Raw genomic sequence first — 14,815 nt, 5'->3', positions numbered from 1 at the left:
GCCCAGGCACGGGTTCCCTCTGAGTTGGACTGCAGCTGCTCTGTAAATAAGCGGCCATGAGGCTCCTTGGAGCAGTATCTCTGCTAGCCGGGGACCGTCAGGACAGCACTTTCGCCTAGTGTGCATCCAGGTAGGCGATGCTGCCCCAGGAAACTGGGCCAGGATTGGACAGGCGCTGAGGCATGGACAGGAGGGCAAATTTCCAAACAGGGCTGGAAGGTAGACTCGGGCTTTGGAATTTGGCAAGGTGGGACACAGTCTCAGATCCAAACATCCTGGAGTTGGTCCATAAGTCAGACACTAGAGCTTCAGAGTTTGTTTAGCTCCATAGTTAGTGGAGGAATCTTTGAGAAGCCAAAAGAGGCAAATTCTGATCAATCAGTTGAGACATGATGTAATTGCAGGCATTTAGGTTAGTGCCCAGAGGTTTGAATGAACACTTCTAACTCCAGTGGGGGAGAAACGTACCCCAGACTCCTGCTGAGCAGCATTTATGGGGTGACGGCTGAGCAAGCCCTGTTCAGAGACCTACAGCTCAAAGGCACACTCAGCAGTGGATCTCAGGTGGAGGGCAGTGGCAGGGAGGGCAGGAGGGACATTTCCCTCAGGGGAGCCATCTACCAGCGGGCATCCAGTCTCCCAACATGGGGAAGGGGAGCATCTCGAAAGGGCAGTTGCTTGTGCCCTGACACCAGGCTTCGGGACCGGCTGTTGTGTCTGAGTGGCTCCGGGTGGGAGCTCCAAATGGAAATGGTTACATTTGTAGGCCACTGCATGGCATAAAATGGGGCTCAATTTGATGAGTAATCCTGCCTGGGAGAACAGAGCTCCAAACCCCCACATTTAGTGTCATCTCCAATTTTGAGACATCTGTGCCAGAGAAGAAAGAGAACAGACAGTTCTCTCCTCACCATGGTGTTGGTAAGATCCTCTCTGAAGCCTCATGGTGGGGGTGGGTCACTTTAGGACAGAGGAGGCTTCCAAATGGTAGGGCTGTTTCCAGCAGACAGTTCAGAGTCTGTGAGATCCAGGGCTCCACGGTGGGTGTTTAATGGACGTGTCAACTTGTGTGTTTTGGCAGCACGATTCATGTTTCCCCCTGACCTGCTCCCAGTTCACTCTTATGTGTTTCTTTTGTGAATTCCACATTTAATCTCTCCCCAGAAAGCTGTCTCTTTGATGGAAGTGGGGCCTTAGTCTTTGGGCCCTGGCGAAGAGATAAGGATGTTGTTTTTAAAAAGATTTCAGGATTGCTGCATTGTCTCCGTTTATAAAACCAAATTCCTTTCCTGAGCAGCAACTGCCCAGGACACAGACTAGCTTCCTGGTGGGCATAGCGCCTCCCTGTATGCCCATCACCTCCCCATGTGCCCACCTGCCCTGTTCTGGAGCAGGTCTGGGGCAGGAATCAACTGGAGGACAGTGCCCTACCACATCCACTAGCTCATATGAAAACTGACAGGAAAGACACACAGGCAGGACAGTCAGTGAGAGAGAGTAGATGACGGATGAGGAGCCAGCCCTGAAACGGTCTGCATTTCTGCTCTCCCTGCTTGCCTGCTGTGGCCTGACCTTTGTAAAGCCACACTTAAGGCTTTCATGGGAGAGAAAGTGATAACTGTCCTGCTGGACACCTGCTGTCTCTGGAGGAGCATTTTTGTTGTTGTTTTTTTTCTGAGACAGGGTTTCTCTGTGTAGCCCTGGCTGTCCTGAAACTTGCTCTGTAGACCAGGCTGGCCTCGAACTCACAGAGATCTGCCTGCCTCTGCCTCCTGTGCCACCACCACCTGGCAATGTTTGTTTCTGTGGGATACATTACTGTGCTCTCTTGGGAGCTCCCAAGAAACACCTGAACAGTTTTTAATCCAGCAAATTGGGTGCAGCAAAGAGTATTTGCTCCCCCCCCCCCCGCAACACCCTTTTCCTTAAAAGATATTATTATTTTGAATTTTTTGGATAGGGTATCATTATGTAGCCTTGACTGGTTTCAGCCTCACAGGAATCCTCTCTGCCTCCCACGTACTTGGATTAAAACCATGGGCCTCCATATCCAGCCTTTCAAATCATTTAAAAATTATGTATATGTGTCTATGTCTGTCTGTGTGAGTGTGTGCAGGTGCCAGTGGAGACCAGAGGCCTCAGATCTCCCTAGAGCTGGAGTCGTAGGCAGTTGTGAGCACGTGAGTGCTAAGGAACAAACTCAGGTCCTCTGGAAGAGCAGTCGGTGTTCCTAACCACTGAGCCACCTCTTTAACGCCCTCTACAACTCCCCTTTTTATAGTAGAATCTTACTATGTAGCCCTGGCTAGCTGCTGGGCCTGGAACTCACTGTTGGAGCCCAGGCTGGCCTTGAACTCATGAACTTCATCATTCTGCCTCCCCAAGTGCTGGGATGACAGGTGTGCATCACCATACATGGCCTCGTGTTACCTCTGTAGCTATCCAGAAGAAGGAACCAAACACTTGCCGCTTAGGTATAACAGCTGAGTGTGGAGAGTTAAGAGCACTGTGGGAGAGTGTGCTCACCCACAGGTTTTGCAGTCCCCTGTTTCTTAAATTGCTGGAAATTTCAGGAAAATGACAGCAGAGCAATCATCCAAGCGTGACAAGAGCTCTGTGTAAGCTTAGCATCACATTTCTCATACATTTATGAACCTGTCCATGCATAAGTAACTCTTAAAAATGAGAAGCCGGGAGTCTAAACAATGCCCCCAGCATGCAAATCCCTGCTGAAGCCTAGAAGTGGATACCCAGGCCTCACTGGAGAGTGCTTAGGTTCGCTGATTCCTGTCCATGGTGATTTTCCTCGTGTGTGTGTGTGTGTGTGTGTGTGTGTGTGTGTGTGTGTGTCTGTGTCTGTGTGTCTGTTTCTGTGTCTATGTGTATTTGTCTGTGTGTATGTGTCTATGTGTGTATGTGTCTGTGTCTGTGTGTATGTGTCTGTGTCTATGTGTGTGTGTCTGTGTGTGTCTATGTGTGTGTATGTATCTGTGTGTGTCTGTGTGTATGTGTCTCTGTGTGTGTCTGTGTGTGTGTGTGTCTGTGTCTGTGTGTGTGTGTGTCTGTGTGTGTGTCTGTCTATGTGTGTGTGTCTGTGTGTCTGTGTGTCTGTGTGTCTGTGTGTGTATTCTCACCCCCTACAAGCCCAGTCATGTGTTCCTTCCTCTGCTCCCATTCCTGATTTTTGTAGTCTGCCTTGATTTGTTTTTCTTCTTAATGAAAGCAGAAACTCGGTAGGACCACGGTGCTTTCCCAGCCCACTATTTCTCCTAAGCCCTTCTGCATGTGGTCACGTTCTCTCTGCTGTTGTCTCCTCACAGTTTTTGATCATTCGACTCTTTCAGGAGTGGGCACCTCATTAATTAACTTCCGGCTGCCACAGCTTCCCCTCTCTCCCACCACCCTGCAAGCATGGATGTACACGCAGAGGGCTGGCAACCTTGTCAACTGCCAACAGCTCAGAGCTCGGTGACCTAGAGTGTGGGAGGGTGGGGAGTGTGAGCTGGGCCTCACACCCCAACCTCCTAAGGACAGACCAGTGTTGAGGTCAGCAGAGTCCATGCTCTGCAGACTCAAGACTTTGTCTTCGTGGTTTGAGCCATGCAGGGTGTCTTCGGATGATGGAGTTGGCTTTCCATTTTATACCTCTGGACTTCCAGCAAAGTCCTGACGTCGAGGTCAGTGAGTCAATCCCCTTGGTTTATACCCTCAATGCTATACCCTTCAATCCTGTGCTCCCTCGTCCCTGAGCCTCCCCTTCGCTTAGGTGGGAAGTCAACATCTAGTGTCAGCAAACTGTTCTTCTCTTGTCTCTTGTGGGTACTTGAGCTGAAAGAGGAGTTTCAGATGGCTTCCCTTCACACAGCGGGGACAGTAGATTCTGATCACCAGATGCAGCTTTCTGTTGTCGGACATGATAGTGGCAGGATGTCTGGACATCTTGACTTCTCCACACATTCTGAGGAGAATCCTTCCCTGGAAGCAAATGTAGCAGGGGCTTGGTACTCCCCCAGTGAGTGTCAGCACAGCCAGATAGTGGGTCTGCAGACTATAAAGGCTCCTGGGACATGGTCTGTGCCTTTACTCTCTGGACTTCTCTGTGGAGAGACTCAACAGGATGATCTCACTGGCTGGGTATGTGGGTCCCTCGCCTCTGATGGCTACATGGCTGGAGTCAGGGAGGGATGCAGTGTCTTGATCTTTGAGTTGGGCAAGTTAAACCATTGCTCCATTCACCCAGGTTCACAGGCTTCTTTGACTGGGAAGTCAACTGTAGTCCCTCCCCCTCCCCCATGCCTGCTCTTAGCAACCCCAGCACTGTTCTCCAGGGGCTGTAGCTGGCCATTCCCTCGAATTTCCATAGAATCCAGTGAAAACCAATCAGCCTTGCCTCCGCAACACATCCCAACCACACCTTTTTTCTCCGCCTCTGCCGTGGTGTCCTCACAACTTCTTGCTACTGCACACCGAGGTCTCCTCTGTCTGACCTCTTCACTTCCTTTCTTTTTGTTGCTGTTGTTTTATTTTTGGAGACAGGGTCTCACTATGTAGCTCTGGCTGTTTCGGAACTGACTCTGTAGACCAGGCTGGTCTTGGGCTCACAGAAATCTGCCTGCCTCTACCTCCCAAGTGCTGGGATTAAAGGCATGCACCACCACACGGTCCTGAGTCTCACTTCCATTCTTATTCTAATAAATATGGTCTTCAAGAAGAGCCAAGTGGCCCTCTTATAAAGCCATGCCCAGATCAAAAGCCTCCATCTTGTTTTGTGGGGACACCCCCCCCCCCCACACACACATAAGGGTTCCCAGTAGTACTAGACCTGAGTCTTCACTCTGTTCAGGGCTTTTTCTCCTCTGTGCTCACCAGGCCGGGCAACTTCTCCCCAAGCTCCGTTCAAGAGGCTACACCACATGTTGCTTCACCAGGGAGGCCATCCCTGACAGGTCTCTAGATAGCAGCTGCATGACCAGGTCATCTTGCCCTGCCTCTCCTCCCAGGGGAAGATCACTCTTCTCTGTTGCTTCCGGTCTTATCTGTCCATCCTTTTGTCTCTTTTAAAAAAGGTTTATTTATTTTGGTATGTGCGCATGCCTGCCTGTGTGTGTGTGGATGCACACCAGGTGTGTACAGTGCCCACAGAAGGTAGAAGAGGGCCTTGGGTCCCACTGGAACCGGGACTACAGCTGGTTGTGCACCACCATGGGGGTCCTGAGAACTAAACCTGCATCCTCTGCAAATGCAGCAAATACTCTTAACCACTGAACCGTCTCTCCCGTCCTTGACGGTCTCCTTGGACTGGAGTTTAGTTCTTTAGTTCTTTCTCCACCCAGCACCTGGAACTGTGCCTGGCAGAAGGTTGGCACCTGGAAATATTGCTGAGGAGTTGACTGACCCAGGGGATAGGTGCCAGGAAGCATCAGAGGCCTTCTGAGGTGAATAATTGTGTAGTTGTTGCTATAATTGCTATTGTGTGGTTCTGATGCCCCAAGGGAAACGCCCTACCGCAGCTTTTAGGCCCAGCTTTCCTTCTTGCTTTTTATATATCTTTCTTCCTTTCTTCTTGCCACTACTGTTGGCCTTTCTTATTTCTTCTCTCCCTTCTATTCTTTCAAGCCATCTAGTGTGGATCTCTGTACAGGGCTATCCCCCTCTCAGACATGCTCCAAGCTCTGCAGGAGGGTCATGTCTTGCATAGGAGCCTTTGTCTTCTTGAAGCCTGAGTCTCTGCCATTAGGATGAGTTGAGCCTCCTGGGCTGGCCTTGTACTCAGCAAGGCTGGACAGTGCAAGTGACCTTCAGCAAAGGCTTAGGGAAAGTGGTCCGGGCACACATGGTGCCCTAGCTGCCGGGAAACTTCAGAGACTCTCAGTGGAGGTTGGTAATTGGTATGTAAGCGAGCCAGCGAGAAAGGGGAGTCCACGAGTGTGGCCTGCTGTTCGCAAAGCCCTGTCTGTGTCAGATCCTGTCACTGTTTATGCCTTCCTTCTTCCAGGAGTCAGCGTCCAGCCTGCACTCATGATGACGAGGGACCTGGCTCTTGCAGGCATGCTGATTAGCCTGGCTTTCCTGTCACTGCTACCATCTGGATGTCCTCAGCAGACCACAGAGGACGCCTGCTCTGTGCAGATTCTTGTCCCCGGCCTCAAAGGTAATGGCTCTTCTGCCGCTCTGGTCGTGCCTCTGGGTGTCTCAGTTTTCTGCATGGCCTGGTACTTCAGCACACACTCGCAAAGAAGGGCTCTGGTCCAGGTGCATCCTGGGAAATCTGCCTATCTGTTGGGTTGGGGATTCCCTGACTATGAGACCAAGGTTCCATGACATTTAAACATTTTCTAGCCAAGGAATTGCAGATTTCTCATTAGTTATGTATATGCAACACAGCCTTCTCCTCAGGAGCCTTGTGTGAAGGTCTGGCTTATTTGATCTTCTCTGGCATGAGCCGGAGGGCTGGGGTCAACCAGCCTCTTTCCTGCTGTATGATGCTACAGTGTTTACATCCCATGGCCTGTAGGGATGAAGCCTGCTTGCAAGACACATTTGCAAATAGAACAACAGTCCAGGGATGTCTGTGGCTTTTCTTCAACTGACAATGAGTATATCAAAGTAGTCTGTGTTCTGCATGAAAATGATGGACACACACCTTCCTCCTTGGGTCAGACATTATCAAAGTGTGACCTGGATGAAAGCGCCGTGTTCACAGATTTAGATCTGACTTGAGAGGGCACAAGCGGTAAATTATTTCTAGGAGCGAAGAGAAAGCGGCGCTAGTGACAGTGGGAAATGAGATGGCAGCTGAAATGTCAACCTGTCCTGATAGACAGACGGCTGGTCAGAACACCATGGGGTGTGGGGGTGTAGCTGGGATCTCTGTGGCTTGTTTATCGCCACCGATAAGGAGTCCTTCCCACCCCACTGAGCTTTGAGCAGTGCTGTTGAGCAGTGCTGGGGAGCAACTTTGGTCTTGATGACCACTCAGGGTTGTACTCCAAGGTCCCTAGGAACAGCTAGACTTATTGTCAAGCTTCCAGGGAAGGTCTCTGTCGACTTGGGTGTGGCCCTTTAGAGGCGGAGGTCAAACATGTTTTTGAGACAACGGGTCTCACTATGAAATCCTGGCCTGCTGGGAACTTCCTATGTAGAGTAGCCTGGATTAAATTTACGGGACTCTACTTGCTTCTGTCCCCCGAGTGCTGAGATCAAAGGCGTGCACCACCACATCTAGCAAAACCAACTTTTTAAAACAAAATAGTTTCAGGACATAACGTAATCGTGGACAGAGTTGAGGAACTGCGTTGGGGAAGCTTCAGAGTCTGGGCCTCAAGGTGGTTTTTTTGGGAGATCAGCAGTGAGAAGCAGCTCAGGGTTCTTGTCCCCTTCTTCCCACCGTGGGTGAAATGGGAAGATTATCCGAGAGAATGACATTTAAATGAAGAGGCTTTTCTGATTGTTTGAGAGATAAAAAATTCTTCATTCAGGTCGTGTGTGTGTGTGTGTGTGTGTGTGTGTGTGTGTGTGTGTGTTTGTGTGTGTGTGTATAAATATGTGTGCTTGTGTGTGGAGGCCAGAGGTCAACCTTCGGCATTGTTCCAGGTGATACCAACTTTGGATTTTGAGATAGGTTCTGTCATTGACCTAGTGCTAACCAATTGGTCTAGTCTGGCTAGCCAGGGAGCCCCAGGGATCCTCTTGACTCTGTCTCCCCAGCACTGGGATTACAAGTGTGTGCTACTACGCTTGGCTTTTTATTTATTTTTTATTTTTTGGTTTATTTATTTATTTTTTTTTGGTTTTTCGAGAATGTTTCTCTGTAGCTTTGCACCTTTCCTGGAACTCACTTGGTAGCCCAGGCTGGCCTCGAACTCACAGAATTCCGCCTGGCTCTGCTTCCCGAGTGCTGGGATTAAAGGCGTGTGCCACCACCGCCTGGCTGCTTGGCTTTTTATATGGCAAACACATTCCTAACAGTCGTTACTCCAGCCCCAGGCACCATGTTCTAAAGCATTTTAATTGGTGCATTTTATCTCATTCCTGCTATAGTATGTTAAGTGCTGTTTCAGGGTCTTATGGTGAGTTGGGATCAATATGAACAGTTTTTCAATAAAATTAGAGACAGACAGACACAGGATGCTTGCAAGGGGAGGCCAGGTGGAAGTTGTGTGGTGGGCTTAGTGTCCTTCTTGCCTTCTTTTTAAAGGGGAGAGGCCATCAGGTAAGTGTCAGTGCAGTGGATGGTGGTCTGGTTCACTCAGCCTTACCCTAATCCAGGGTCTGATGCCCAAAGAAGCTCTGGTCAGGCCCAGAGCCTGCCCTTGGCTTGTCCGCTCAGCTATCATGGCCCGTGTCTTCATCAATGCACGCCCCCCCTGCGTCAAATAAGTGAGAGCCATGAGTAAACTCTAGGAGCTGTGTAGAAAACTTCTAGAAAAGCTGGAAGGTGTGCTTATGGTTACCTCTCAGTGAGTACTGCCAGTGCCACTGCTGTGTGGAGTCCTTCCTTCAGGTGCTCTGGGAGAGATTTCAGCCCCATGAAGAGAAGAGTCGTGGTAGCTGCTTACTGTGACGCACACAGTGATGCACGCAGTAATAAAGAATCATGTCCCCACCCTTGCCCATCTTTGGTGGGCTCTGCAGTGGTGGGTGATCCTGTTGCTCCTCTGCGGTCCAGCCCCTCAGCCGAGCCTTGGAAGGCTCCTCTGGAGAGCCTTCGAAGCCCTTCAGTCTGTGTGCCTTTCCTCAGAGCACTGCTCTGCTCTGGCTGGCTGCATCCTGCTCACTCACTGCACAACTTCAAAAGCCGCTTCGCTGGGGAGACGTCTGATCTGACGCATCCTGTGTCACTTTTGCTGAAGCTAGTCCCTCATTCTGTCCTGTACCCTGTGTGGCTAATGAGAACCCTTGTGTCAATCTGACTTACACTGTTTCCCCTCCCGGACGGCTCACAGAACACTCTCTTTGTTGCTGACGTTAGTTTGGCGCTGTTGGCCTGACACATCTTTGCTGTTCGGCCCTGATTTTCCCCGTGTGGTTCTCTGCAGGCTTTTATTGTATTCCTGCTTTCATGTGCCCACCCCTACCCCAGTGCCAGGAAGTATATCTGGCAGCTCTTTACAGACTCTCCGGTGGCGTTACCCACCATTCTCTTCCTCTCTCTGTCTCTCTGGAATTCTTGTGAGATGGGTTTGGGCATGTATGAGTTGGTTTTTGTTTTTTTTGTTTTGTTTTTGTTTTCTCTCTCTCCCATCTCAACTTGATAACTTCAAAACAGAACCATCAGGGCTTCACAGTTGAGTGTCTCCCAGAGAAAGAACTCCTGGTCCTAATGTTTTGTCTCATGGGGAGGAAGGAAGCGTTCATCCTGCCACTGCTTTCTAGCTGGGAGGGTGGATTTCAAGCAGAAGGTCCCCAGTGGGATTGCTGTCACACTCACTGCCCCGCACAACCGTGTCTCCTGTCTCTTTTTCTCTCTCTCTCTTTTTTTTTTGACAGTATTTCACTGTGTAGCCCCGGATAGCCTGGAATTCGCTCTATAAATCAGGATGTGTAGAGCAAGAAGCAGAGACATGTGGTTCTCTGTGAGTTTGAGGCCAGGCTGGTGTATAACTCAGTGTAGCCTTTGGTGACCTTCTGTCTTTTAGGGAGGGAAAAGCAGAATCAAATCTGTGGTGTAGGAAGGTCATTCGATCAGGATTAGGTTGGGGTTGAGGCTAGAGAGTGGATCCCCTGGTTCCCTCTGACTCAGCTCTTCTCCACACACCTGTGTACTCATCCTGTCAGATATCCTGACTGCTTATTTTCTCCTCTGTCTCTTGTCCCTGGCCACTGAACCCCAGAACATGGAGGGCACACTTTACTGGTCCCATGTAGCCCACATGGAGGACCACCATGTGTGCTCTGGGGTCATGCTGTAAGGACGAGGAAATGCTCAGTGGACACCCCAGTTTGTTCTCACCAGCATGTCACCAGGCCACATGATGTTTCTCTGGGGGTCACCTAGCAGTGAAACTCCTGCTTACTTTTCCTTATTGTTGGAGCAGTGTGGAGAGCCCTGTGGTGGGAAGACAGACTGGAAATCAGCCCAGAAGGGACAGTGGATGGAGGGAAAATCCTGTCCCCTGAAAAATAAAGCAGTGTAGGGAAAGCTCATCCTGAGCTTAGACCCGGGCACCCAGCACTCGCCCTGGTGATGCTGGTTGCAGTTTGGAGTAGGGTGGGCAGGGAGTAGGGCCAGACCAGCTGCACCATGTGTGAGAGCCTTTCTAATTCTTCTGTATGGATGCATAACACCATAGTCCTGTCCTAGCCAGACAGTGCCTAAACAGATATAACTTCTTCCACAGGGGATGCAGGAGAAAAGGGAGACAAAGGAGCACCCGGACGGCCAGGAAGAGTCGGTCCTACAGGAGAAAAAGGTACTCACGATGCTAGCCTTGATGGGGACAAGGAGGGTGGGAGGTGGAGGGGACAGAGCTCTCCTGAGATGGACAGAGTTTAGGGAAGGAAGGCATGGTGCTGGCCATCAGGGCCCTGATGAAAAGCTGTGCCCTTGAAACACAGTGGTGTCTCTCTGGGAGTGCCAAGGTTCAGGATCACGCGTAGGCTTTATATGAGGAGAATGCTGTCATGAAGATAGCCTGATGGAGGAGCACAGCACAGCCTAAGGCATTGGAACAGTAGCTGACCCACCTACCGAATGGAAGTGGTTGTATGGAAGCAGCTGTGTGCTGCCTGATGTGGTGCTGGGAATGCAGCTCAGGTCCTCGGGAAGAGCAGCGTGTGCTCTTAACCACCGAGTGGTTTCTACTTTAATAAAACATGCGATTCTGCCTGGGGGCGGTTGATGAGACCAAACTGCACATTCAAAGGCGCTAGAGCCTGTGTGTGAAGGAACCAGAACACACAGGCACAGGGATGAGAGTATTCATGGACAGGGATGAGAGTACCCATGTAGAGAACCAGGCTGTGGATATCATGTGGCAACATCACACACAAAAGGGAGGATGTCCAAGGGGAGGGGCTGGAGGGCGGGGGTGCTCCAGTTCACATACATGTAATGGACTTTGAATATGCATGAGAATGAAGGTGGTCACACATGTGAGGAGCTACCATAATAGCAGGTGCCTGGCATGTGTGGCTGCCGTCTATAAGATGGCATCATCTTTACTATTTTATATTTTAAAATGTTTTATTATTGTTAAAAGATTACGTGTATGTGTGTGTGTATGTGTCTGTGTGTAGGTTTGTGCATGTGAGGGCAGTGTCTGTGCAGATCAGAAGGGGGCGTTGGACTCCCTGGAGCTGGAGTCACCTGCCATGGCTACTGGGCCCTCTTGAGGAGCAGAGCTCGCTCATTCTCTTAAAAGATTGACTTCTATTATTTTAATTATGTGTGTGTGTGTGTGTGTGTGTGTGTGTGTGTGTGTGTGTGTGTGTTGGTATGTGCACATGAATGTGAGTGCCCACAGAGGTCAGAGGCACCAGAACCCCCTGGAGCTGGGTTTACAGGCAGTTGTATGCTACCTGATGTTGTGCTGGGAATACAACTCAGGTCCTCAGGGAGAGCAGTATGTGCTCTTAACTACTGAGCCAACACTCCAGCCTCAAAGTTTTTTTGCTTTTTAAAATTTTTTTTGAGACAAGGTCTCCTTATGTAGTCCTGCCTGGCCTAGTTGCTATATAGACCAGGCTGGCTTTGAACTCACAGAGAGATCTGCCTGCCTCTGCCTACTTTACATTTTTTTAATCGTTATTAAAAGATATATAGAAAAGCATTTTCAAGCCAGTCATGGTGGTGTATGCTTTTAATCCCAGCACTCTGGATGAGGGGCAGATGGATCTCTATGTGTTACAGGCCATCCTAGTCTACATAGCTGGAGACCCTGCCTTAAAAAAAACAAAGCAAGCTGGTTATAGTGGCACATGCTGATAGGATTTGCTGAAGGAAGCAGAGGCAGGAGGATCATGAGTTTGAGGACAGGCTGGGCTACATATTTGCTGGGTGGTGGTGGCGCACACCTTTAATCCTTGTGCTCAGGAGCCAGAAGCAGGCAGATCTCTGAGTTCAAGGCCATTCTGGTTTACAGAGTGAGTTCTAGGATAGCTAGGACTACACAGAGAAACCCTATCTTAAAAAAAAAAAAAACCCAACTTGAACCAAACCAAAAAACTCAACAAACAAACAAAAAAGAAAAAGGAGAACCTTTTCACCATTTATGCCCATCTATGATAATATGTACTAGATAACACCACAGCTGATCTTATGGCATTGGAAAGTTGTTTTCTGTTCAGAAAAAAAGAGAGACTAAATTAAAAAAAATATGTGAAGACTGTCTTAAAATGTTTTCAAGTTTGTTCTCTAATTTCCCCCATTGTTCACTTCAAGCCCTATGAGCTGCACTTGTCTCAGAAGTGGGAGAGGCCAGGCGTGGAGGCACACACCTTAAGGCCAGCAGGTGGATCTCTGAGAGTTTGAGGACAGCCTGGTCTACATAGTGAGTTTTAGGCCTGTGGTGGTATTGTGCTCCCCAAAACATTGTGCACGCTAATAAACTTATCTAGGTTCAGAGAAGAGAACAGCCACAATATTAAACATAGAGGATAGGCAGTGGTAGCACGCATGTTTAATCCTAGCATTCCAGAGGCAGAAATCCCTCTGGATCTCTGTGAGTTCAAGGCCACATAGGATACAGCCAAGCATGGTGACTCACGCTTTTAATCCCAGAAAGTGATGGCAGATAGCAGAAAGGTATATAAGGCGTGAAAACCAGGAACTAGAGCTGGGTTAAGCTTTTAGGCTTTTGAGCAGCAGTTCAGCTGAGATTCATTCTGGATGAGGACTCAGAGGCATCCAGTCTGAGGAAACAGGACCAGCTGAGGAATTGGTAAGGTGAAGTAGCTGTGGCTTGTTCTGCTTCTCTGATCTTCCAGCATTCACCCTAATAACTGGCCCCAGGTTTGATTTTATTAATAAGACCTTTTAAGATTCATGCTATACAGGCCAGCCAGGGCTATACAGTGAGACCCTGACTTAAAAAAAAATGTAGGCTTCCCAGGAATCTGATTCAGGCCCAGGAGTGGGGTCCGGTGGGGGTGGCTCACAGTCACAGGTCCCATGAGTTCTGGACACAGGCTAGCATATGCAGCTGCAGCAGGGTGGGTGGGATGCCTGGTGAGCTATCAGAGCACAGTAGAGATATCCTAGGCTACAGCTGTTCATCCTTTTGGAGAACAGAACTCCAGGCTCTGTAGACTCTGGCCTCATGTCATCTCTGGAAGGAGACTGGGTAACTGCAGCAGTGCTGGGAGGTGCTGCTAGATTTCTTCTAGAAAGCTCTGTCCACTCATCCTTCACTTCCAACTGTTGTTGGGCTGTGGATGCAAAGCCCTGGTCCACGAGGTGGTGGACATTCCCTGTCTTGTGTAGAGGCAGCATCAACCGTTCTGTTCCTCAGAGCAGTCTCGAGGCCGCCCAGAGCCCTCTGCAGCCTCTGGCCTTATGTCTCAACTGCAAACACGACTGTATCTGTAGCTGGGTTTGGCCTTCAAACTTGTGCCAACATCTTTTTATATTCTCTGTAGCTTTGGCTTGTGAGTGTTCTGGTAGCCTCACCAGGACCTTCTGTTCTTCTAGAACATTCTCCTATGATTCCTTTCTCTCTGTCACTTGTAATGTAGATGCTTTCCTCAGCTAACCTGAAACTGATTCTCACTATGTCCAAACTGGGCACTGTTCAGAAAGTCCAGGAGCTGATGGACCCGAGCCTCCTCTGCGTCATCCAGGCTCCGTTCTCCTCCTCACATCTCAAATAGACTCAGTTGCCAAGCAGCAAGCCAGGCATCAGGAACCAAGTACCAGGCCTTGCTGCTCCCACCTTCAGTCTGGCTAACGTCCAGGCCCACTCTGCACTGTGAGCTGCCTTCCCCACCAGGCTGCAAGCCTTACACACGTCTGCTCAGGGCAGGTGCTGTGGGCAGGCCCTCCTGGGGCCTCCAGCTCCATCTTTTGGGGATAGCTCAGATCTTCCCTATTGCCTCCTGGAGGCTAGAGCAATCTCTCTAAAGTGCAGGTGTGGTACTCTGGCTTTCCTATGGTTTGAGAATTCTTCTTGGGGATTAAGATTCCTGGCATTTTGCTCTTCTAGTACCTGAAAGTAGGGCCCGGGCATGTGCCTCTGCCCCACTGTCCCCTTGAAGAGGCCCACGTATAACCTTCAGCCCACGAATGCCCTCCCTGCTTGGTGCCACCCTTGCATTGGTTGGCGTGTTAGTACTGGATTCTGCCTCTCTAAGGAATGTGCCTCCATCTCTTTCTTCCTCCACATCTATTGTTTTCCTGCTGTATAATAAATATGGTCATGCATTCCTACGATCCAGTACTCAGGAGGCTGACGCAGGAGGGTGGTAAGTTTGAGGCCAGCCTGGACTACATAGTGAGATATTATTCCAAAAACAAAACAAAACAAACAAAACAACATAAAAACAAAACCCTCGAAAATAAAGCCAAAACAAAATATAATACATGACATTTCAACCAAGACAGCAAATTCTAGACAGAGATAATAATGATAGTAATGTGCCAGAAATGAAGGCATGGGGCGGTGAGGAAGCATTGACCAGAGCAGAACAGGTACAGGGAGGTTTAATGATGAAACACACCACAAGAGACAGATGCAGGGGCTGAATTCTGAGAGAGAGAGAGAGAGAGAGAGAGAGAGAGAGAGAGAGAGAGAGAGAGAGAGAGAGCCCCAGAAGGAGTTTTTTTTTATAAGGGTTAAAGGGGAGCTACGTGGTCTGACCTCTGTCCAGGCATGGATCC

At 49.5% G+C, this 14,815-nt stretch overlaps 1 protein-coding gene across 1 annotated transcript in view; it reads left to right on the top strand.

Moving 5' to 3' along the window:
• The window catches only part of Colec11 (collectin subfamily member 11), a 30,132-nt gene continuing 15,317 nt past the window's right edge, over positions 1-14,815 (top strand). The window contains exons 1-3 of the mRNA XM_059248422.1: positions 1-130; positions 5,996-6,151; positions 10,341-10,412. Coding sequence (XP_059104405.1) covers positions 6,019-6,151; positions 10,341-10,412 — 205 coding nt within the window. The 5' untranslated portion in view covers positions 1-130; positions 5,996-6,018. The remainder of the gene's footprint in view (positions 131-5,995; positions 6,152-10,340; positions 10,413-14,815) is intronic.

This window comes from Peromyscus eremicus, chromosome 22 (genome assembly GCF_949786415.1).
Source record: "Peromyscus eremicus chromosome 22, PerEre_H2_v1, whole genome shotgun sequence".
Lineage (NCBI taxonomy): Eukaryota > Metazoa > Chordata > Mammalia > Rodentia > Cricetidae > Peromyscus > Peromyscus eremicus.
Note: the sequence above shows the minus strand (reverse complement) of the source record. Positions and strands in the feature narration are given on the sequence as shown.